General features: G+C 40.9%; 1 protein-coding gene across 24 annotated transcripts in view; it reads left to right on the top strand.

Moving 5' to 3' along the window:
* The window catches only part of BNC2 (basonuclin zinc finger protein 2), a 626,204-nt gene that overhangs the window by 586,851 nt on the left and 13,746 nt on the right, over window positions 1-25,607 (top strand). For 23 of the 24 annotated variants that reach the window (XM_061630417.1, XM_061630538.1, XM_061630453.1 and 20 more), the window contains one exon: window positions 3,970-5,936. In XM_061630417.1, coding sequence (XP_061486401.1) covers window positions 3,970-5,936 — 1,967 coding nt within the window. Of the gene's footprint in view, window positions 1-3,969; window positions 5,937-24,068; window positions 24,113-25,607 lie in introns of all 24 variants that reach the window. The other variant, XM_061630549.1, reaches the window with a different exon arrangement.

The raw sequence follows: 25,607 nt of genomic DNA, 5'->3' as shown, positions 1-25,607 counted from the left end.
CCTGGACGTTAGCTTCACACATCCACACATCTGGGTGTTCAACTGCCCGCACGTGTCTTCCAGCTTGCTACACGCATGTCTTCCAGCTTGCTGCCCGCTGGAGAGCCCTCCTTTCCTGCGTGCCACTGCCTCTGCAACGCACAGCGGTGGGAAAGGAGTAGGAGGGTAGGCAGCGCTGAGCACCCCTACGGCTCTAGGGAGCTCCTCTGGTGCAAAGGCACTGACCTCCCCCCCATGGCCGCCCCTTGCGCTGGGCACACTGGACCCCAGCCCACCCCTTGGCTCCCTGGCTCACTCACCGGCTGGGCCCCGGCCCGGACGCCCCTCGCTGGCTTGCCTGCCAGCTGTGTCTCCTCTGCCTACCAGTGCCAAGAGCCGCACTGTGCCTCCAGCACAGCCTGTCTGCCTGCCTGTGCCTCTCCAGCCGAGCCCTGAGCATTAACTGCTTCAGCACCGGCCCACTCCAAAGACCTCACAAGGGGGAGGGCTGGTCCAGGAGGCAAAAGGGGCACTGCCCCATTGGCCCCTGCTGGCTGGCTGGCCGGCCTTCCTCCCTGCCTCTGCCTCCTCCTCCCCGCTCAACTCGGGGTTGCCCCCAACAGAGAGGGGGAGGGGGAGGGAGAGGGAAACCCAGGATGAGGTGCTCTGCCTGCCATTGGGTTTGGCTCTGGCATTGTCTGACAATGCACCCCCTTATTGCCTGCACCCGAGGTGGGCCGCTCCCATCACTTCGCCGTTGGTACGCCACTGCTAAGGCTATGATCTTCCTACTGAACAGAATGAGACTTACTTCCTAGTAAATGTGCATGTGAAGAGGCTGCACATCCATGGCATATTTCAAAGGCTTCCCCAAGACGAGTGTCTAATTAATTTAGGAAAGAGAAGAGTGTAGACAGAAGACTGCATTGTGAAACCGAATTGATAGTACAATCTCAGCCAGTCTTGTAGTGAAAAAACACTTCCTTTCCAAGGCTATGCAAAAATAGCCTGTACTAATGAGCTAAGGAGGGTTTCAATATCAGTCTTGCCATGCTACCGGAGTGGGTTTCTAAATTAGATTGGAGGTAGTTGCAGTTGTCCAAGAAGACACCAAGGACTGACTTGTGTTACATTGTAAGGCCAAACACCCACTAGTATCTTAATTGAGTATCATTATGATACTCTACTATAGCCTTCTTCTCACTATCTGTCCAAATATACAATATGCAGGACAGGAACTGGGATTGCCTGGTTGGCCCCACCCAACAACTTTCACACATTCAGCATTGGATGAGGGTGGACTTTATGACCATTCACATACTGGATTTCCCGATATGAGTTCAGTCCCTATGCACGTAGACAGTGTTCTATCAGTCCCTATGCACGTAGACAGTGCTTTAACCTTATGGTGAATGTGTGGGAGGGATGGTGGTGGTGGGCAGAAGATATGTGAGAAGCTGGGAGTAGTATCAGCTGGCATGATTCTGCTTCCCCCTGCACTGTATGTGTGGTCAGACTGTGAGAAGAAGTTAATGGGTCATGGTGCTTACATCCCCTTCTCAGTGGCATTTACAGGCACATATACAGGGCTCCTGGCCAACAGACCATCAGTGTGTCTCCTTAACTAGCAAGAAGTATCAGGGGTAGGGCACACCCAAGAATTCTCAGCTGGGTAACTTGTGGAAGCAAGCATGCCAAATTACTTTTGAAAAATGCCACCTTCTAGCTTTCAGTAGTATAACTTGCATAATTTCACTGTTGTGCACTCAAATGCTACCCTTGAGTTACATAGTGCTAGTTTAGAACAAATGGAAAACAGACCATGTGATAGTTTCGTTTGAAGGTTTGTCCAGTTTCCATAGACCTCCCTGCCAGTTTTAAGATCCCATCCCCTGCCCCACCTTGCCAGCCTTTGGAGCAAGCCATGCACATGCAGTTCACACAACAAACTTGCCCATGCTCACATGTCAGTGTCCATTTTAACTGACTTTGTAGCATTTCATACTGGTCTGAGACATGATTCCAGGAAAATGTTTCCTCCCACTGGGGAATATCTCACAGTACACATGAAAAATGTTACCTAGGAATGCAAACAGGGATTTTACATTCCAGCTTAATGTTCTTCACATGTATTCCTTCAGGGAAGCATGGGGCATGGGGAGACATTTGTTCAGAATCAATCCTGAAATAAATAAACACCCTGCTTCAGAATACCATTACACATTTCAGCGGAACTTATATCTGAGTTAATCTTCATAGTATTACAACCCAAAACAGGCCATGTCCAGACAGGATTTTTGAACACTTTTGTGCCATAAAATGAGTAAGGTTTTGAATTTATACTGAACATGATAACACAAGTATTACTAAACTAAGTGCACAACAAGTCCAGCACTCTCTTTCTATACACAGCCAGTCTGATGTTTCTGGATATCTTGCAAGTAGGTATATTGCCTCTGAGCATGGAGATTTCATTTAACATGGCAAGTGGCCATTGTTAGGTCTGGCCTATATGAATGTGTCTCGTCTAGTGGACATCACCCTATTTTGTGGTGGTGTTCCTTACGTTAATTATGTGTTATGTGCAGTCATACCTTATTTTTCTAACTTGAAGAAATGAAGAGTGGTCTTCACATTTATGCTTTTGTTATCATTCTGCTTCTACTGATGCTTTGCTTGATCTGTTTGTTTGCTAGAGGGCAACAATTGAGGGTCTTTCTGTGTTTGTGTTTAAGCCCTACTTAGAGTAAGAAAAAAAAGAAATAAGAACCCTAAACTAGGGAGGCATCTCAGCAGGAGTCACTAAAACATTCACTGCTTGGTGCTCAGGAAAAGGTTTTCTGATTAATTACAAAGGTGGCAACATGGCTGGCATTAACCTAACTAGGAAAGTTGCCAGTGAAATGATGTGTTTATTATCTAAACAATTGAATTATTATTTTTTGTCCGTACAGTATAGGCTTCAGTGGAGGGCTTGACATTACAGTGCAGAATTTTTAAGTCCTTCCTCCAGGCAAATCTCATACTTACTAGCAAAAATGAAAGTGTGAAATGCTTTTAATGTATATTTAACAACAGATAGTCTGGTGATTACTGATGTGTATTCTCCCTGGACTTTTTCCTTGCTGTCAGAAGATGGTCTTAAGAGACAACATTTTTACACATTTATGTTATCTGCAACTATCAAACGTTTACTTTAAAAAATATTTGCAACTGTCCTTTATTAAAAAATGGCACAAAGCCATCACATTTTAAGTCTAACCAAACTCAGATTACAGGATAACAATCAATTGCCTGTAATGCAGCAGTTCCCTGAATCAAAACAGTGGATTTGCCAAAGCTTTTAATGTGAGTTGGAATAAAATTCAATTTTAAATATTGCTCTAAAAGAAAAAAATAATAGTAAAACTTTTCTTAATATTTTATATTGTCTTTTAAAATCTTTGCCTCATCAGTTCTAATTCCTACCTATGCATTTTCCTTTTATTTTTTAAAACCCTCACAGGTGTATATTTTCCAGCAGGTACATACTAGTAAATGTATTTACTTAAATATTTCTTATAGTGGCACCATTTAATAAGGATTAAGGTGCAGTCTTCTGCATTTGCAGTGCTGTGCATAGCAAGAGTTCATCTCTCATTCTAACAATTGTTAAACAATTGCATAGTACACAGATCTTTATTGTTAAAATGGCATTATTGAAGGTAGTTTAGATCACAGAGCCCCAGTAGTCTACATTTTTGTTTGCTTTGACATTATTAAACCACTCTGTTTCTTTAAGTATGACTCTAATTACCACATTTGCATGGTAGCAAAGCTTGCTTTGTGGGCCGACTTCTATGAACACTGTGTTTGCATGTACTTTTTCTGAGCTTAGCATTTGATGAGCAGTCAGCACAGTGCTTTCAATCGAAGTCAATAATTATGCAGAATCAATAAGGTTTTCTTCTTTTGTGTTTGTCTTTGTTGTTTCTTTGATATGGCCTCTAGGATGCTGCAGGCAAAGTGCTGGACCGCTGGGCTATCATGTCCAGGGAAGAAGAGATTATTACCCTTCAGCAGTTTCTGAGGTTTGGAGAAACCAAATCCATTGTGGAGCTGATGGCAATTCAAGAAAAAGAGGGCCAGGCAGTGGCTGTACCGTCTTCAAAGACAGACTCAGATATAAGGACTTTTATTGAAAGCAATAATCGAACCAGGAGCCCGAGTCTCCTTGCTCACCTAGAGAACAGCAACCCTTCCAGCATTCATCATTTTGAAAACATCCCCAACAGCCTAGCATTCCTGCTTCCATTTCAGTATATAAATCCAGTCTCTGCTCCTCTGCTGGGTTTGCCTCCAAATGGTCTCCTGCTGGAACAGCCAACGCTGAGACTGCGTGAACCAAGCCTTTCAACTCAGAATGAATATAATGAAAGCAGTGAATCTGAAGTTTCCCCAGCACCATTCAAGAATGAGCAGACATCCAACAGGAATGCCTTGACCAGCATCACAAATGTAGAGCCCAAATCTGAGCCAGCTTCTGCGTCCCCAGTTCAGACTTCTACCCCTGTCAATGATTTGTCCAAACCTGAACATACAAAAAGCTCTTTCAGAATTCATAGAATGAGGAGAATGGGATCAGCATCACGGAAAGGGAGAGTCTTCTGCAATGCATGTGGCAAAACCTTCTATGACAAGGGTACCCTCAAAATCCACTACAATGCTGTCCATCTGAAGATCAAACATAGGTGTACTATTGAAGGTTGTAACATGGTCTTCAGCTCACTCAGAAGTCGCAACCGTCACAGTGCTAACCCCAATCCCCGACTTCATATGCCCATGCTAAGGAACAATCGAGACAAGGATCTGATCCGTGCTACATCAGGTGCTGCTACTCCTGTAATAGCAAGTACAAAGTCCAGCTTAACATTAACAAGTCCTGGACGACCTCCAATGGGTTTTACCACTCCCCCGCTTGATCCTGTGCTACAAAATCCTCTACCTAGCCAACTCGTCTTCCCAGCTTTAAAAACTATACAACCTGTTCCTCCTTTTTACAGAAGTTTACTTACACCAGGTGAGATGGTGAGTCCTCCAACCTCTTTACCTACTAGTCCTTTAATGCCAGCAACTAGTACAGTAGAGCAGCCTCCTCTGCCTCCTTCAGATTCAACACTACCTGCAGTGATGATCCCCACCCAAGAGGCAAATGCTGACCTTGCCCCTAAGAAAAAACCAAGAAAGTCAAGCATGCCTGTGAAAATAGAAAAGGAAGTTATTGACACCGCTGATGAATTTGATGAAGATGAGGACAGTAATGATAATCGAAGTGTGGCTAATGATGGTGGTCATGATAATCATTGTCATTCTCAGGAAGAGATGAGCCCTGGGTTGTCTGTGAAAGACTTCTCAAAAAATGGGAGGAACAGATGCATTTCAAGGACAGAGCTAAGAAGGGCAGATAGCATGACATCAGAAGATCAAGAACATGAGAGAGACTATGAAAATGAGTCAGAATCCTCAGAACCAAAACCATGTGAGGAGTCCATGGAAGGGGATGAGCACATGATGCATGAAAGAAACAATAAATCCATGATGAACCATGACAGGCCAGATGAAAACTACCATGATGCTCCCCATCAAGATGAAGTTAAGGTTAAGGAAGAATTTACAGACCCTACATATGAAATGTTTTACATGAGCCAATATGGACTTTACAATGGAGGCGGTGCCAGTATGACTGCACTCCATGAAAGCTTCACTTCAACTTTCAACTATAACAGCCCCCAGAAATTTTCCCCAGAAAGTGATTTGTGCTCAAGCCCAGATCCAAAGATCTGCTATGTGTGCAAGAAGAGTTTCAAGAGTTCCTATAGTGTGAAGCTCCACTATAGGAATGTTCATTTAAAAGAGATGCATGTCTGCACAGTGGCTGGTTGTAATGCTGCCTTCCCCTCACGGCGAAGCAGAGACAGGTCAGTAAATACTGTATTTATTAACTAATTTGCTTAACTTTAGTTTTAAGTTATCTAAGCAAGCCAAGCATAAATTTGATGTATTACATGGTACACATATCCTGATGACATCCATCCTCAAATAACATAAGTCTTTCATTATCTTCATTTCCTATTGTTTATCCATAATATACAGAGTGCCATCACCTTATCTAATGGTAAATATGCTGTAGAAATAGAATTGGACATAGATTTTATTAGCACATCCAAATCTCCCACTTCTCCAAATGAATGATTATCTGATATTTTAGTTATCCCATATAGGTCATTAACATACATAAAACATATTGTGTTGTCTAAAGAATAAAGCAGGAGATATAAACCTTTTCACAGAGGTTGTCATTTCTGTTACATTCAGTTTCTTATTTCTTCAACTTCCAAGTAAAAAAAGTTAAGAAAAAGGTCCTGTTTAAATTTATGGAAAATTATATTGGGGTCCGGGGGGGGGGGACTCCTTTAAAATGTATGCTAAAACAGATGGTGATCATTGGTGAAATTACACCATTTCACATGGGAACCCCTTTAAGTATTCAACATGCATGATAATATTGATGAAGTGCACCATTAGAGACCCCACTGAAATGAATGTGGGAACCAGAGCAGCAATTCTGTGTGGATCATTCCTTTGTATATGTAGCTGAGTTTTGTTCTCTGCATGTGTGTATATCCCTATTACGTCAGGGGAGCACTATGCACACAGATGAAGGGGAACCCAGACATATTTTAAAGATTAATCAGGACCTTTTATTTCAGCTGGGCACTCAGATGATATGACACTGCAGTTATGCTACATAGTTCTTAAATAGTCCAGTTTAAACAGAAGCAGCTGGCCCTAAACATTTTACTTGCTTTTTAAAAAACAGAGTCCCATTTTTATTATTCCAGAAGAAAAATGTAAGGTAGATGGGATTTGCCAAAGTGGGTCAACGGCAGGTTAACAGATTTATTCCATATTTATGGATTTAAACACACATACAGTTATCAACATTGTGTTTTGTTTTGTTTTTAAGTTAGTAGACAAGATTGGGGCCATTATATGAAGATAGATACATCATTTAAATGCTATAATTTGGGCTGAATCTCTGAACCTCTCACATACTAAAATTCAAAAGAAGGAAAAGCAGGACCTTTACTGCAATGTATTGGCCCACTGACAGTTCATTCAATAACTTCCCACTCTGGACCTTTCAGTGTCTGTTCTTAGCTGACAGATCTATTAAACAGAAATTAGCAAACAAATCAAAATGGAGAACCAAACACTTGAATTTGATTCACCACAATCAAGTTAATTTGAAATACTTAGGACTGTTTTAGACATTACTTTTTTGGTGTATACTTAGTTCCTAGTATTACATAGAAAGTTAGCGAACTGTGGCTTGTTCTAAGTGATGTTGTCTACCAAACTTAGGTTTGATATGATTTGTTCCTGGTTTGATTTAAGTAACTGGATAAAACAACCCACATTTTCCCAATGGGTGGGGGGAAAGGGGGGGGGAAGGAAAGAACATGTATATGATTCTCAGCCTAGCTCATTCTTAAGCACCTAAGCCATTGTTTAGATGATCATCTGAACTGGACATCTGTTGTGTAAAAATAGTTTTATTTTTATTTAATGTATGAAATGCCCCATAATTTTAAACTAATAACACAGTGCCATGATCCAAAGAGGCTGTTTTTGTGAAACAGCAAATCCCCATGGGGAGATGTTCCAAGAAAAAAAATTAAAAATACCACTGAGCTATATCATGCCCCTTGTGTGAACTGAAGAAGCTCTTTGGATTGTGATCTATGTTTACTTAGGAGTAAACTGCAGTGATATTTAGACAGCACATTGGCTTATCTGGGTTGCAATTATTATTGTATTAGCAAAGATAAAACAGCCTCCTGAGGTTCTGATGAGCTCGATTTGGCTCCATGTTTATGAAAAGGGTTGTGTGGGCAACCTGCTTTGCATCATGGACTCAGAGTCAAATTCTGTACAAACAGAAAATATAATTTTCCCCATAAAGTCAGAAAAAATAGGCAAAGTCAGTATGATTATCATAGCATCTCTTATATTATGATTGTTCTTTGAGACACATTATAAAAAAGGAGGACCTTACCAAGCAGAGTTTTTAATTTGTGTATCCTAGAAAATGTCTTTGGAAATACATAAAATTGGGCAGCAGTGTTGAATAGACATGATATAATATCGTAATAATATACTCCCCATAATGGATTGTATGAAAAGTTATGATCCAAAGATTTAAAACTAGAAAAAAACAATATTCACTAGCATCGTGCTTTTACTTAATTTGTTGCTAACAAATCAAAACAATAAATTTGGGATATGCCGAATCCTTAAATATAATTTGTACCTCGGTATTATTCTAGAACACAGTATAGTTTTTTCCCCCTCCTCAACCACAGCATAAAGTGTTTAGGAAGCTTGTTTTCTTAATTTGTTCCTTTATAAACAAAGTCTGAAAGATTGTTTAGGCCAGGCTTTGACATCAGTCTAAGAATTATAAACTTTGCACAATGCTCCAAATTTCTGTAAGCTGCACAATATGACCATACAATCTTTAGAAAAGACAAGAAAAGCAGGTTTGACGAAAGTACTGATAACTGTTAAGACATTTAAGCAGAAAGTAACTTTCTAAAGAATTTGGTATTTCAGTATCTGGTGCTAGCTAAATCTGGGAGATTGACTATGATAGAAAAATGTGAGTGTAAAGAAATTAGACAGTGATCTTGTAGCTGCTTACGATCTCATACAATCTGGAAATACATACCAGTGTATAAATGCATTCGAGAGTAGGACCTGCTGTTCATTGTTAGTTCTTTATATTGACATTATACCAGTCATTATCTCTAGATAGTAAGGTGAACATCTGAGGTAAAAATGAAGCCCCACTCACCTGCGCAGCATGGATAAGCAGGGCATAGTTGCGAGGAGGGAGCGATGCTGCCGCGGCCATCTTCGTTAAGGGCAACATCGTGTGTTGCAGCGTTATGTGTGCATGACATGCGGCAGGGAGGGGAGGGGCCATGGGTCTATTTAAGGCCAGGCCGCCCCTCCTACCTCCTCTTTCAACGAGCGATGAGAGGACGATGAGGGACATAGCAGAGAAAGCTGCAGGACAGCTATTGGTTGGGCCTATTAGGCCTAATTGGTTACCCCCAGAGGGGGTTTTGGGAGCCCCAACAGCTGTGGGTGGTAGTGTTGCGGGGTGGCTGCGACTTGGGTAGGCCTCGTAAAGGGGCCTGACCAGTGGGCCTTGTAGTGGGGCCTAGCAGCGGCATGTCCAATACCCCCCCCACCTAGCAGTTGTGGAGGGGTTGATTGAGGCTTTTTATTGAGCAGCGCGACGTTAGTGCTGCTGCTGGTTAAAAGAAAGACACAGGAAGTTTAAAAATAAATGAGACTATACTGGATATACAAACAAAATTAAATATAGTCATGCTAATACACTGGTTAAAGACAGACTCATGCACATAAAGGGAAATTAAAAATTAATCAGAATAAAAGGGACGAACAAAAGAAATTGTGTCTAATCCTTCTAGTTTAAGTTCCCTCTGAGCACTCTCCCCCCAACAGGTTCAGCTTAGCCCCCCCCGATGATATACACAGGTTGGTTCTTTATTATATTATTACAGGGTAGATGCATGATGTGATGGCAGAGCCCTTTTGTGAGGCTTATGACTTCTTGCTAGGCCCAGACATAGGGGGAGGATTGCCCACCCCCGCAGGTTATCCAGCTGAGCCCCCCCTGATGATATACACAGGTTGGTTCTTTATTATATTATTACAGGGTGGATGCATGATGTGAGGCTTATGACTTCTTGCTAGGCCCAGGCATAGGTACAACTTCTTGCTAGGCCCGGGCATGTATGAGGTTTGAAGTACTTAATTATATGATTATTATACTACATACTAGTATATTGGTGGGGCCTAGTGAGCCTTTTTAGCCTTTGGGCCTTTCATAGTTATATGATAATAAGGGCGGAGATAACAGTTTGCTAGAAAATGTCTAAATCGCTCTATCTTAAGTGAGCGGTCCTTTTGCATTCCAAGTGTTAATTTCAGGCTATTTGTTCACTCTGAGACAGAAGAGGCATTTACCTGAATTTAGTTAGGAATGGAAAGTTTAGCAGATGGTAATCATATTGATTGGGGAATAGGAATAAAGAGGAAAGCCCGATTTGCCTAATAGAGATCCCTCATATTACAGGATCTTAGACTCTTATTGACATAGGGCTGCCTTTAAGGTCCAGGCAGACTCTTCCCCCCTTTACTGAGGATTATGGCACCAACAACGAAACATCATTACCTGAAATTACATTTTAGTTAGGACTTCTGATATCATTACCTGGAATTACATATAGCGTGCAACTGTTGCATTGGCTCATCTATTTAGAGTGTTGGAAAACCTGCTATAGTGCAGCCTCATATTGGTGACAGCAACACATCCTCAGCATCTGCTGCTCTTGGATTTATGATATCATTTACTAGAAAGGGATATAGGATGTTAATTTTGCATTTTGGACATCTATTATGATAGGTGTTTGGAAGCCTACAAGGGGGAGGCCGCTGCAGTCGGCCAAATATGGGTGGCAGCGCCATATCTCCAGTATCTGTGCTTTGGGGAACTGGGTTAGCTGCACTAAAATGGTGGCTGGGAAAATGTGCTTACTCATAAATTATTTCCTTTCTTTATGTGAAACAGAGAAATATGAGGCCAGTGGCCCTCACAGCGGTGAGGAGAAGCACCCAGCAGTAGCTGCTCAAGGAAAGCGTTCCTCCCCTGTTAAGCTCGAGGTACTGGGACCTTGCTTGCAGACTGCCCAGTTCCTGGGGAGGTTTGTTTTGTTATGGGGTTTTCTTTCAGTTTCTGGATCCCATATTGTAGTCTCAGGGCTTGCCTTAAGGGACTGCACTCTTAAATTTGTCTTGGGCATAGACACAATGGCAATCAGTAATGGCTTCCTACCAGTTAGTTAATGCACTGCCTATGGGAAAGTATGACATCTAATCTGTTTTTTCATCTACTGTGGGGATACAAGGGGATTTATAGCTGCTGGGTTTTTGCCTTTTCAGTCAATTCTATGAGGTAGAGCATTACATATAGGCTGCTCTATTCTCGCATGGAGCGCTTCAGCTCCTTCCTTGAAGGGGCTGTTGGGATGAGAGGATAAAAAAATAAAATAAAATTTGGATGCATGTTAACACCTGATGTCACAGATTATGGAATGGCTATGCAACTGGTTCATCTTAATGGCTGTGTCAATAGACCATCCTGCCCGGTGTTAACCTTCCTGGGCATACCACCTAATTCACCACCAATCATACTCATGTGGTCAGTCAGTAGGGTTTCATGACACTTAGGCCAAGAAAGTGTTTCTTGTCTGCCCTCCAGGTATTAGAGGTCTTTTCCGGTGGTTTATGAGGTTGTAGCAGGGCTTTCACAGCCTTACTACAGGTTCAGGTTTGTGGCTGTATAATAATTTAATGCTTGTTGTGATCAAATATTGATCAAGAAATTAGAGCCAAACTGCAGGTTACATTTTATATTCTTGCCCAAATCATTTGGTCTAGTTTTCCCACACTCCTGGGGAAGAACTAACTAACTTGCTGTAGAATTACGTGACATAGCTCAGGGCTAGAGCCTCTGAACTGCAGGCTGAAGGTCCATAGCATCTCTAGGTGGGGCTGGGAGGTAGAACTGGAAGTCCGTGGATGCATCGGGGGTTTTGTGCTGGCTGCAGGCTTGGACTTATAGGCAGTGAGGCTTGGGAACTCTCCCTTCCATTTTAGGTAGGGTTATGGCCCTTGTCTGTTCCTTTGTTCTCTAGTGCCCAGATTTTAATGTTTTCTTTTGGGGCATGGTAAGGTAGACTCAGGTGGAGCGGTTCAGCTGTGCTGTGCAACTGCACATTGGGAGATTGGGGAGCAGAGTCAAAGATGGCCATAAGCCGGTCTGTCGCCCCAGCATGCTCAACAGCTATCAGAATGCAGGAGGGGTTTTTCCCAGGACTTCTGGGCCGGCAAGGGCTATGCACCAGAGTGGCCTATTCAGTGAGTCACCTGCTGGGATTGCCTAGTGAATGGCTAGAGACTGGGCCTCTCAGTCCAAGCACTTCGAGGTAAAGGCTGATGATTTTCCCACTTATTCCAGGGACTTCAGAGTCCGCCGTATGTTAGCTGGGTGAGCTAGAGAACACCCTGCCACCCTCGATCCCCGTTGCCCTTTCTCATGGGACATTTTATTGAGTATGGTGGGCCAGTGAAAAACAGTATGCTCCTCAAGCTATGAAGCCAGACTATTCCAGGCGGCAGCCCTTATGCTGGTTTTTGGAGCTTTTAGGATAGGTGAGGTGGTGGCCGGATCCAAGGGAGATTTGTCTCGACGGGCCCTCCAGCAATCAGATGTCTCTATGGAAGGGAGTTGTACCTGTATAACATTGATGGACCGGCAATGTTGTTGGACAGGGATGGAGCAGCTGCGCACCCTATCCTGGGCTTACAGTTAGGCCTCAGTCAATGGGCTGCAGTGTGGTGGCTTGGCTGGCGAGGAATACTTTGGGACGGGCTCCTACCCACTTTGTCCCAGCTTGGTTCAGTGCAGACATCTCCGCATGTGGTGGTCATTCCCGACTCAGTATTTGAGGCAAGGCCCTCAGGTGACGGGCATGTGCAGACATGCAGTTCGGGACGCAACGATGGCCTCGGTTACCTAAGGGCATGGTCCTCAGTTTGGCAGGCATGTGGGGACATGCAGTTGGCGAGGCAACGGAAGGGCATGACCCTCAGTTTGGCAGGCATGTGCGGACATGCAGTTCAGGAGGCAACGGAAGGGCATGGCCCTCAGTTTGGCAGGCATGTGCGGACATGCAGCTCAGGAGGCAACGGAAGGGCATGGCCCTCAGTTTGGCAGGCATGTGTGGACATGCAGTTCAGGAGGCAACGATGGCCTCAGTTACTTAAGGGCATGGCCCTCAGTTGCAATGAAAGGGCATGGCCCTCAGTTTGGCAGGCATGCATGGCATGCAGTTAATAAGGCAATGTCGGCCTTGGGTACGTCTGCTTTGGTCAGACATACTCCCGCAAAGGGTTTGGCGTGGTGTCTGGAGCCCGATAGGGATGGACCAAGTGCGAAAGAAGGTCAACCGGCAAATTCGGTTGGCTATTCTGGGGCAGGGGGGGTTGGCTATTTCACACCCTGCATTCAGCATTGGATGGGTGAACTGTACAGGGCCGATGGCGTTCACCTGTCTGACGCAGGTAACGTCTTTTTGGCAGACCTGCAGAGGTGTCTGCGAGAGGTGCTTCTCGGTAGTGGGTAAAAGGGGACTAAATAGAGATTTGTCCCCTTTTTGTGGCGGGAAGGTGCGGAAAGGGAAATAGGTAAGGACAGCTCGGTGGCCCCCTTAGGCACCTTTGGAGGTGATTGGCGGTTCCAGAGGCCTGTCTGTCAGAGCTTTGCGGCTTGAGGGCAGGATATGGGCTGCTTTTGGGGCCAACTTAACTCATCCACCCGAGGGTTGTGCGGCCCCGGGGGGTGGTGACCTGAGAAGGCCCCCCTGCTCACCTACTGGGTGTGGCTGGCGGAAGGGGTAAGCAGATGGGGCTTGCCCTTGTCCCAAGCAGGGGCTGGTTGCCCGTGAGCTGTATGGCAAGATGCTTGCTTATAGATAGTTCCGCACCTAGGTTTCCCTCTGCAGGTCACTTTAAAAGGTGTTTTTGTATAGTTTAATAAAGTGGCCCTTGTTCAACCCAATCTGATGTGTCCTTGTCTTATTTCGCCCCTTCACTCGCAATTGTAGCTCAATGAGCTTTTCTGTAATTTAAGGTATTCTAGTTGACCTTCTTAGAGATTGTTTCTTAAATGAAATCTTACGAAGGAAGCCCATTAAATGCTTAGGCCTTCAGGTAGCAAACAAGACCCTGAAGATGTAAGCCAGTGTATAGTGCCTTATTGACTCCACTGCCAAATAAGTAGAGTAATAACACTGAGTGGAGAATTTATTTCAGTCATCTTAATGGGTTGTTAACTTTAGAACCCAATTATAGCCATTTCAGTACTAATTGCTGTACCAGAAATGTGAAACATCCACCCTATTGTACACATGAAGAATGTCACATTTTAGCATTATATTTAAGAGACTGTTTGATGGAGCACCTATGTGGAAATAATACTGAGTATTCTTTTAACAACTTGAGTAAACTCACAGCATTATGAAGTGTCCCTTAACTATGCTGTTTCAACAGCTGTCACACTGCAAGAAGAAACATGGAAGATGTTTATTGTTATAGAGGCTTTATAAAGCATTCTTAAAAATTAAGTATTTTGTTATTACAAACGAGGCTTGATTTTTATAAAGTGATGGATATTTCACTTGAAATGCTTTTGTTTCTCACAATAACATGTGGTTCATTGGGAATTGCACAATTAGATTCCCACCAATCCGGATATATCATTCAGATTGATCTGGGGCCTAGCATTCACAGCATCCTTTTATCTCTCCCCTGCCAATTCTATGAACCATGCAGGCAAGGGACAATGATGTTTGGAATGGAATCTCTCCAAAGCTATATCATTTATATTGGTATATATACCCCTTGATATTGGGTAAATAGTTGCCATGCACTATTCCATTCCAACAATATATTTCTCTTCCCAGGATTCCTTTTAGCCTTTCTGCCCTTTTCCCTGTGTCAAAAGGTAGCAGAAACATGTTTTGAGAATCAGCAGTGGCAAAAGGCACTGTCTCTATAGAACAACTCTAATGAAAGAGGAAACCAGGAAGGATAACCTTTCTTGGCTATTAGAATAGTGCTTATTGAAGGGCCATGGGGGGGGATGGCAGAAATGGGTGTAATTTTAGGCATACAGGTGAGAGAGGAATATAGAACTCTTACAGTCTCCCAGTTCTTTTCCTTTTGAGGCTTGGGCCTCAACCATGTTTGACTGCCATGTTTAGAATGCTCTTTGTGATAACTGTCTTGTGTGCTGGCCATTATTGCGTAATTTATTTACCATGCAGATCAGGTGATTTCCCCCTATACTTCTACAGACTAGTTAAGAAAATATTTCGTTCAGCTGCAGTCAGACTTCTGTTCTCTTATTTTATTTAGTTACTTATTTGTTTAACAAAATTTATATACCGCTTGATGGTAGAAAACCTCTAAGCGGTTTACAAGATCTTGGTACTCTTGGTTAGTTTTAAAAAAGATCCACACAATTCATAACTAACCAAGACAAACATAGGCCATTAGCTATGTACTGTAAATGACAAGGAACACAGGAAACCTCTGTTTTTATCTGCCTGCTTGAGGATGCAGTTGCAAGGAGATTTAAATTGGAGGGTCACTACGGCTACTGGGCTGCATTTGCCTCAGTGGGACACAAGTAGTATTGATATACTTTAAAGTGAAAGAAACTTGCTCCTTTCTTTTTTATCAGACCTGCTAAAGTTAATATCCATTTTCTACTGCTATCGGCAATTGGCACTGTAAATCTTTCATGTTACTTTGGGCTAGGTTAGGGCTCTACGTACAGGCAGACATGTTACTTCACTTTTCATTTCCTAAATTTATGTAAAATAGATGCACTTCCAACATAACTGTTAACTGTTCCAAGTTACAAAGAAAGAAACTTTATGCTTTGCCTTCCTTTGAGCAGAGGATGTTAATTGTTGAAGTTTGTCTTTAAAATTTTGCAGAACAAAAAGCATGTGTGTTTGTCTGCAAGGTGGGAAAGGTGATTCAGCCCCATGAATAAACTTAAAAACAAAATAATATTTGCTCAGGGTGACTTATAAATAAATATGAGGCAACTATTGGTGCCAAGTGTGATTCTGCCATTAGGTTGCTAGTTAAATCAATCCAGATTTAAACTTGTAAACTCCTTGATTTGTATGGAGAAAGACATCTGTATTTGGTTTATTAAAACCTGCTGATGTTTCCAGAACTAAATTTGTGTGGAGATAGGCCTCTGGGTGGTTATATCAAGAAAGCGGAAGCATATACTACTTGCTCATCTAGTTACCTGACTTCCAGCCCTGTACAGGTGTGCTTGAATAAATTAACATCAAATACCTCCGATGAGGCACTGCATACATTATCAACAAAGGTGAAGATGTGAAAACATGCTACCTGCCTCCTGTTATCACCTCTTCAACACAACAGCAACCATCACCACCCCCTTTCCCAATCATCCCGCTATGTTTGGAAACGTACAAAGCTAACTTTTTGAGATAGCTTTTCCAAGAAATGTACGCGATTTGGGGAGCCCATAACTACAAGGGAAAAGGTACTCCATACTAGTTTGTAGTACATTTGAATCTATTTGTAACTAGGTATGATTTACAGCTCTATAGGAGAAGGCATAGCATTTAGCTGTTTGGGTAATAATTTCATCAAACATTTTGAAATTGCTAGTAACATTGTATTCTTTTTAAAAATGTTGAGCTTTACACTTCCTTTGATGCACTAACTAGTAGCCCATTTAATTGCTTAATGGGCACTGCTTTGCAGGCCTAGGAACCAGTTTCTTGCCTTGGCAAATCAACCATACAGGTAACACCTTCTTTTCCTTTAATAATGTCTTCCTTCCACCATCAGTTAATTTTGTTGCTATCTTTGTGAAAAAATTCAGAAGTAGGTTCAACCTACAATGCTCTTTTCCCGTTTTTTAAAAGTATTATTTCTTTTTTGTACTGCTGATTTTGTTTTCAAAACAATATGGTTTGAAAATGGCTAGGGATTCCACTGTAATTTTAGACTCTCAACAGTACCAGGACTTTACAATGCCTGAAAAATAATAAATGCAGCGCAAAGTTCTTCATCCCATGGCCTTGGCAAATGCCTCTTCCTACTGGATAAAAGCACCTCTGATTGAACATGATCTCCGTAGTTACTTCGCATTTGTCACTCTTGAACACTCTCCTGATCACATGGCAGCCCATTTACAACCTGTTTCAGATAATATTCATAATTTTAACTGCATTTAAAAGTCATATAAAATATAAAACACTAACACTTTAAAGGCACCTAGTGGCCTCCTTGAAATAAAAAAAAATCAGAGCCTTTAAGTTGGCTGAAATCAATTGGCTTCACAAAGGTATGCAGAGAAATAATGAAGCTGATAGAAAAACAAATTGTTCCGTACTTGTTTTCAGTGTTAGAATAGTATCTAAATTCACAACTAGATGCAATTTAAGTGTAACCAGGCAATTTTAAAACAATGCAACCCTGTCAAATAAATTGATATTGCAGGAAAGTTAAACTAAAGCATGGAGTTAATTGCTTTTCTCAGGGAGTTGCAGGTGCCTTTCTTGAGACATAATGAAGATCATATATGCTGATGCAGAAAAAGAAAGAAATGGGAATTGTAAAAAAAGAGGGAGTTTGCTGGGTCTAAATATATGCTATCCTGTAAAGATTAGGTCAGTCAGCAGAGATAAGAGACAGATTAAAAGCACTTGTTAAACAAAGCCATGCATGAAGGAAATCTTTACCAGGATTCATGTGTTTCACACTCATTATTACAGATGAGAATTACTTGTATGACTGAACCATATGGCCATTATGTGGCTTTTCCAGAAGCAACTCTCAAGAAGTGTTTTCCTCTTGGTTTTCAGCTCTTCAACTAAGTCCCAAACTTTTCTTTTAAAAAAAGAAAAGAAAGAAAATACATATTTAAGGCCAGCTATGTCAGTTTTCAGAAACTCAGTATTTACCTGAAAGTTGACCATTTAGTGAAGTGTAAAAAGCAGAGGGTGGCTAGCATCCAAATGAGAATTCAAAAAGAGGAGGTCAAAGACCAAGATGCTGGAAAAAGGGAACTTTTATTTTTGATAAAACCCAACGTGTTTCAGCCTGTTATCTACAGGCCTTCATCAGGGGATAACAGAAAGCGATTTGCTTGTCTTATAATCTTATAAGCTATTATCCCCTGATGAAGGCCTGTAGATAACAGGCTGAAACGCGTTGGGTTTTATCAAAAATAAAAGTTCCCTTTTTCCAGCATCTTGGTCTTTGACCTCCTCTTTTTGAATTCTCATTTAGTGAAGTGTGCCATAGCACACTTATTTCCTTATTAGAGGAAGATTATTGGATAGAGTTGTAGTATCTCCAAAACTAGTCTGAAGGAGTAGTACAGGGATGATGAGCATAGCAGTCTGTGACACTTTAGAGGTGATCACTATCTACAAGATTTGAAGCCGACGCCTTTTCTGTTTTCTAGGAACAGGAAATTGTAGATAGACACAGTTAGCTCCCAATATATATTTTTAAAAGTAAATTTTGTCCTTGGCACAAAAAAGTGAGGTTAATTAGGATAGCAATTCACATTTAAGTTTGTTTTTAAAGCCCCTGTTTGATTATGAAATCGTCATCATTATCATGAGTTTATTATGGTCAAGCATACAGTACACTAAAATCTTAAATACAAAACAAATACAAAAAGTGTACCATAATAACAGTGGCTCAGTTACATACAAAATAACAAATAACCTTGGGTAAGTCCCTGTTTTTAAAAGCCCCTGTTTGGTTATGAAATAAATTAGCCCTTTAAAATGTACTTTTTCCCCACAAGAGATTTATTACTGCGTATATGAAGAAGAAAGCAAAAATTTAAAACTTCCAATTTGCCAGAACTAGCACTACTGTAAAAACCTAATCCATAGATTTTATTGCAAATGTGTATTTGTTTTGTTGGGGGGGGGGAGAGGAAAACGGGCAGGCTGGAAATCATTTAGTAAGAATGATTAATGTTCATATTCTTTCCAAATTTCAACCACCATATTAAACTGTATGATTTAAAACACAAGTTGTAAATTCATGATAAAAAGTTGTTATACCAGAACATTAGTGGCCTTTGTAGTATATGAAGTTTCTTACATATTTTATTACCTGCTCTACAGTTCAGTACTTTTCTTTCATCTGCTTTCTTTTGTATGGAAAAATTTTAGGCCCATGGCTAAACTTGAGATACGTTAGCTAAAAATATAAACAAAAAAGAGTTAATTTTTATGCCTTGATATTTCAAGTTTTTGCATTGAGTTTTCAGGAAGTTGGGGGGGGAGAGAAGTCTGTAAATCCACTTTTTATATTGACAGCCACCAATCTTGTTTTATAAAAATGAAGAACATCAGCTAGCGGGACCCTTCATGTTTGACAAAGATACCTTAGCTGTCACACAGTGAGGTGTCAGGATTTCATGAGAAGAGCCAGCTTGTAAGTAGAGGGGACAGCATATCCTCACTGGGAACCTCTGAGGTCTGATAGCCAGATATAGAAACAGCACTAATTCTACAGCCTTTTTAGCCTATATCGTCACAAAAGGGGCACAGCTGGGTCACTCAGCTCACTAGTAATTGTGTTTTACGGACTTCTAAAGCAATTGGCTCAGTCAGTCCCAATTCAATAAAAGTGGAGAGCGAGAGCACTTTTGTTCTATTTTTTTTACTTGAAATTATTTCATTCAGCAGTCTGTCTTTTTTATTACCCAGACTTGACATTAGCACTCCAAGCTATATTAGCATCCATTTCAGCAGTTCAGTAATGGTATTAAAAAAACACTTAACTTCAACGGTGAATGGTTGTATGACAGTGCCATAAAAATCCACATTAAAAAAAACTTTTATATTTTTGCCCCTGCAATTTTCCCCCCTACTTGTTTAACCGCTTCAAAACTGTGCTATCATTTGCAAAGACTTTTTGCCCTAAGAGAAACCCAAGAGAGTACTATGAGCCTAGCTCCACACCTCCCCATGTCCCCCCAAAAAAGACAGAATGGGAAAGAAATGAGAGCAATTTAAAGGCAAAAAAAAAGGAGCCCAAATGTCTGCTGTTTAGGAACTGGGGGAGAATAACCCTCCATTTACCATGTCTGTTCCAAAACAACTGAAGTCAATGAGAATTTGCCTGTTGGGTTCAATAGGTAATTAAAATAGAAGCCAACCAAAGAAGGACTAATAAACTCAAAATACCTAAGGTAAAAGTCTTTGGCACCTTGTGCTTTTGTGGGACTTCTTTTGAACCCAGCACTCTCTTATTACTTGGAATAAGGCCTTAAGTACCTTGGCAATGCATGATGCTCATAAATGACAACATTAGGTTCTAAATTTTGATTAAACATTCTGTAATTAATCAATGGTAGATATGAAACAGTTGTTGGGGTGCAGAGCTGCAAAATGCTTGAGACATAAAACATTACACAGTAATTAGAGTGTGCTCTTTCACTGGAGAAAGGATTGCCTTCAATAAAGAGGTAAATGATAGCACCGTGTTTATTGTGGACGTAGGCAGCCAGTGCAATATGATAAACTGCAGGAGATACACATATCAGTAATCATCTTCATTATTAGTGTCATTAATCATAATTCTAAAAATATGACAGCAGCCGCCAACTTTTGACCAATATTCCTTCTGCCTGTTGGCCGTTATAACTTCACTAATAGACTGCAGAGCTCCTGAGTGTGTGGCAGTTTTGCATTGAGAATGGAAGGTTAATTATATTTCAGCTGCTGATTCCTTCTCTCCTTGGAAAAGCCTTAGCACTTTGACAATCCCAGGAGCTTGCTGCTGTTAAACCAGTAAAACTTCTTTATTGAAATTTTCTTTGTTGGTCAGGAGCGAGTAGATGTTTCAAATGAGATATAAGCTCCAGGCTGGGACAGTAGCTAACCATTCTTGCTCCAAAGTAATCCTTGGAAGACAAGCTGAATTTATACTTCCTTCTTTGCTTAGTCTCCAGTGGATAGGTTTCCTCCAGCCCCACCGCCAAAAAAAATTTCTTTCAGAATTTAATAACCAATAGCAATAGGTAGTGCAGAACAATAAAGGGTGAGTGTGTTTTTGTGTGTGTGTGAGAGAGAGAGAGAAACATTAACATTGTAACTTATACTTCAAAACAGCACTGCTAACTAGCACATTGTGTTTGAAATATTATCACACTATTCTCCAGTAGTCCAAGCCACTTTGGAGTGTGGGGGATTATAGGGGGAGAGGGAAATTGTCCAAAATTGACTTTGGATCTTAAGGACGATCATAGAAGGAAAGTTTCCCATCCACTTCTTCCTCCTGTTGCATCCTACATTGCTAAGGAAGGTTTGCCTACCTTCCAGATAAGGATTTTAGGAAATGCAGATAGCTTCAGTGGGGCGGAAGTGGCAGGGAAATTTTTTCCCCTTGAACTTCTTTTATTTATTTAATTTAATTTATATACCGCCCTAAGCCCGAAGGCTCTCTGGGCGGTGTACATAAAAGTTGCCCAGTACTGGATTCCTCCTCTGACAAAAAGTAAATCTTGTTTACAGACCCCTCAAGAAACCGATGCTAACCAATCACATTAGATTTCAAAAGTTGACTTATTTTAGGATCCAAGCCAATGTAACTTTGATTCAAGAACTTCTGGCTTCCATATTCCATGTGACTTCTATAATTTCAGATGCAGTCCACATATATTGTACAGTCTTTATCCTAAATTAATAAATAGCCCATGCTTGGACTTGTCCAACTGTGAATGACATCAATTTTAGGAGCATTCCTTCAAGCCTTAATTTCAACCCTAATCCAGATAGGTTACATCATGAAAGTATTCCCATGATATTAATCTTGACTCAAAATAGGTCAGAGGTATCTCGGGTATATGTGGATTTCTATCACTCCTTGATGAAGTGTAACTCATGAATGTAAGTTTCCATTATCGATATGAAAAGCTGAACTGTGCTGTTGACCTGATGGTTTAACTGTTAAACCAAATAGCCCAGTTCAGCTTTTCGTATCAGCTCAAAATACAGATTATTTTTGATGGAGGAAGTTCACACATTTCACTGTGAGTCATAAAATTATTAATAATCGAGTGAGGTACAAGCATTTGTGCACAACTCTTTTCAACAGTTTACTTTTGAAGTTCTGCATTATCCAGACTTTTAATTCAAAGTCCATTCCTCAGTGTGATGTGCACTCTCCCAGCTTATAAGGAACAAAGTCACACGAGTGCCTTTATATGGGGTAATTGTCTTATGCTGATGTGTAATCACCTAATGGGATATGCACCACAGTCAACCAAAATACCAATAAAGCATACAGCCTGTCACCAGTACAGTGGCTACAGGGAGATTGCCACATCTTTTTTTTTTTTAGGTCTTTATTTATTATCATTTTTAACTTAGAAGGCATATTGCCCTCTAGCAGAGCTCCTAAACAGAATAAGGACAAAGTATCTTATAGCCCCTTTCCCCCTCTTCTGCTACTTCTCTGTCTAGGCACAACTTAAGAGTTGCACTGGAACACGTAGTGCTTTGTGGCTGGCATACCAATGGCTACACCAGTACAGCATCACAAAGCACATATATGCTCCTGGTGTAGACACATCAGTCAATTCAAAAATGGTGCGTAAGGTGGCACTGAAATTACCAAACTCAGATCAGAGATTCCTAAACAGTATAATCAATGGCTGCTTGAATCTTCTGATAAGAAAAATAAGCATAAAGGTTGGATCAAACATTTCATTTTAAAAATAACTCTTGCTTCAAAATATGTTCCAAGAAATAAACCTCAGGAAATTGGTATTCACTAAGAAGGAATGTTGCATTTCATGGATGGCCTACAGACGGCCTGTAAAAGCAACTGAAACTATGTTCCCTGGGTATGTATGAAGCTCTTATGTGTAGATAAACTGAAAAAAACTTTGATAGTGCTGAGAACTTGACAATCCCAAGCAATGAGGTCTATGAAGCAGCCCTACCAAAGTCACTGCATTCTGTTGCCTAGTGTACATGGGGGAAATGGTTGATAGCTTGCGTATTTGATTTGTAGGCATGGCTCATTTTGCCAAGGCTTGGTCAGTCATTTTTTTTGTTATGTTCTTGACCTGCCTTGGATGTTCAACAAGCCCTGGCTTCTTTTTTCTTTCATAATGAGGCAGTTTGCAGCTGGTAAAGTGTGAGGCTGAAGTGTCGCAATGCAACTTACACCACTCCTGAGTAACTCTGGCAACTACAGCAGTGGTTATGCTTCTTGTTTGTAATACCTTTTGATCTTTTAATGAGCAACAATATTAATATATTTAGAATGTGACTTGATCTTGATGCTTGTGAGCACATGCAGCTATTGGAAAAATGTAATTCTGTTCACACCGTAAGAGCCATCTCACTTTACACCTCAACAGGTATGTACTAAATTACCACACCTTTCAAGAGTGCAGAACTCTCAGATCTTACTTTTACAGACTGCACAAGCAGACGACATAGGTAACAGAGAATTCCATGCTAAAATCACTTGCTCAGGTGACTTTTGCGTGGCCTTCCCAAATGTCATACCATCAATACCAGCATTTGTATGCATTCTGTGGTGATAACAAATTGCTTTTCCTTTTACTCTGGCTCTGCATTTTTTATGCAAAAGTCTTGGTTGCCCCTGCCAACATCCCAATAATTCTTGCTAACATCTTCTGAGTTACAACATGGATAAAGTTGCAAAGTGAAGTAAACAAACCATCTGTTTGGCTTCACCATATATGTCATGCTCTCTTATTAGCATATTACGATTCATTTAGTAAACAAATTTGGTGATTTTCTTCCTGTCAAAGTCAGAGGGAGCTTGAAGATGATTAACATTCCTGGGACAGGCACATTAATACATTGCTTCCTTTGCAAAGTTAAGTGGCTTCTCAGGAGAATCGCCCCTTGTTGACAACATGAGACTGTCAATTTTGTTTGCCTGCCACATTAGGGGCCATAAGGGGATGGCAAGCTCTGAGAATGAGGAGCAGTGTAGGCAGCATCATTCACTGCGAATTGAGAAAAGAAGTCTAATTCTGATAAATGGTCGACCCCAATACATCCTACCTGTTATTACAACAGACGTGCTGTATCTGTGCAGTAAATTAGTTAAACCCCTAAAGAGTTTGGTGAGAGCTTATCTTCAAGTGAATAATTTGAGTGGAGAGGGAGCTGTCTTCGTGACCAGTGTGAATGATTTGTTTCATATTGAAAGGGATAGTAATGACTGGGTTCCACATCTTTAATTTGCAACAATTTGCTTGTCTTTTATTTCCTGCATTTAATAAGCACTTCTTTACTTTTTCTTTTTTTTAATAGGTGCTGAACTGTATTTTCCTTTTTGGATTTTCTTCCTATAAAAGGTTAATATTTTCTCAGATTCTATGCAATTCATAAAAGCTTTAGAAAGAAATGTTGCTCATGCTGCTGGAGTACAATTGTTGGTATTTCACTGGGCAGCACCCACTGTACTGAAATTTAGTAATGAAAAGAACTCCTATTAAGCATAATCAGTTATGGACACATCAGATGCTGCACACTGCAAAAGAAGAAGATACACATATTTTTCAGACCTCTGTGGAATAGCTTAGGTAGCCTTTTTTCAGTGCAGGGAAAAGCAGGATTAAGGGGCAACTGTGGCACTGGGAAGATAAGACTAGTAAATGAGAACATTTTATTTTCCAGTTTTTAGGTAAAATTAGCCCTATCTTTATCTGCTCATTATTATTTCAAAAGGATAAGAGGAAAGTGGAGTTTCCTTCTATTTTAAGGAAACATCAGGATTTATTTGTTCTCATATATTTGTATATTTAGACAGATGGTTTGTTCTGATGTTTCCCTTTTGATTTAATGCAAGGCTGTAGCCATGAGAGGGAGGTACTTTGGGTAGATCTTGCCCCATTGTAGAAATTCCAGGTTCCTCTCTGAATTTTCAACATTCATGAAGAAGAGTAGCTCCCTAGCCATTTTATTTGTGGAAACATAAGAAAAACCATATAGGCAATATTACACCAGGTTGCTCAGTAACTAAGAACTCAATCGGCACCCACCTAACATTGTTCTGGCCAATGAGTGCAAAGCACTGGGGTAACTGACAAGCATTGGGACTTTATTTTTACATTTTATAAAATTAAAATTTATTTTATCAATATAGTTTAAAGCGGGGAGGGGGAACTTGCAGCCACCCAGATGTTATTGGCTGCAGATGAGTTATCCATTATCCCAGATGAGTGAGCATGCTGGCTGGGGTTGATGGGAGTTGGAGTCTGACAACATCTGGAGGGCCACAGATTAGCCATCCCTGCTTTAAAACATATTTGGCAACTATTGATTATGTTCTGACTATTTTGCAATGGTTCTTTACCCCTTTAGGACACCCTCACTGCAAAACATCCGATTATTAGCTATTTAACTGCACAGTGGATCATAGCTTTGGCTTATGCATCTTTCTACAAGCTAAGCTATGCTGCCCGACAAGATCCGCCACGCAGGGCCTTCTCTCAATCCCACCAACAAAAGTAGTTAGGTTGGTGGGGACTAGAGAGAGGGCTTTTTTGGTGGCGCCCCCACTCTCTGGAATTCCCTCCCGTTCGATCTTCGACATGCCCCTTCCCTGGATACCTTCCGCCGAGCATTAAAAACTTGGCTGTTTGGTCAGGCCTTTGAGACTATCTGGATGGGCTAATTATATACTCAATCCCCGCTGCTATGTATTACAATTGCTGCTATTCTGTCACTGATGATTATTTGTATTTTATTGTATTTATTGTATTTACTGTATTTTATTGAATTTAGAGTGGCTTCGGCCAGATAGGCGGCCTAAAAATTAAATTATTATTATTTTATTATTATTATTAC

This window comes from Rhineura floridana, chromosome 1, assembly GCF_030035675.1.
Source record: "Rhineura floridana isolate rRhiFlo1 chromosome 1, rRhiFlo1.hap2, whole genome shotgun sequence".
NCBI lineage: Eukaryota > Metazoa > Chordata > Lepidosauria > Squamata > Rhineuridae > Rhineura > Rhineura floridana.
Note: the sequence above shows the minus strand (reverse complement) of the source record. Positions and strands in the feature narration are given on the sequence as shown.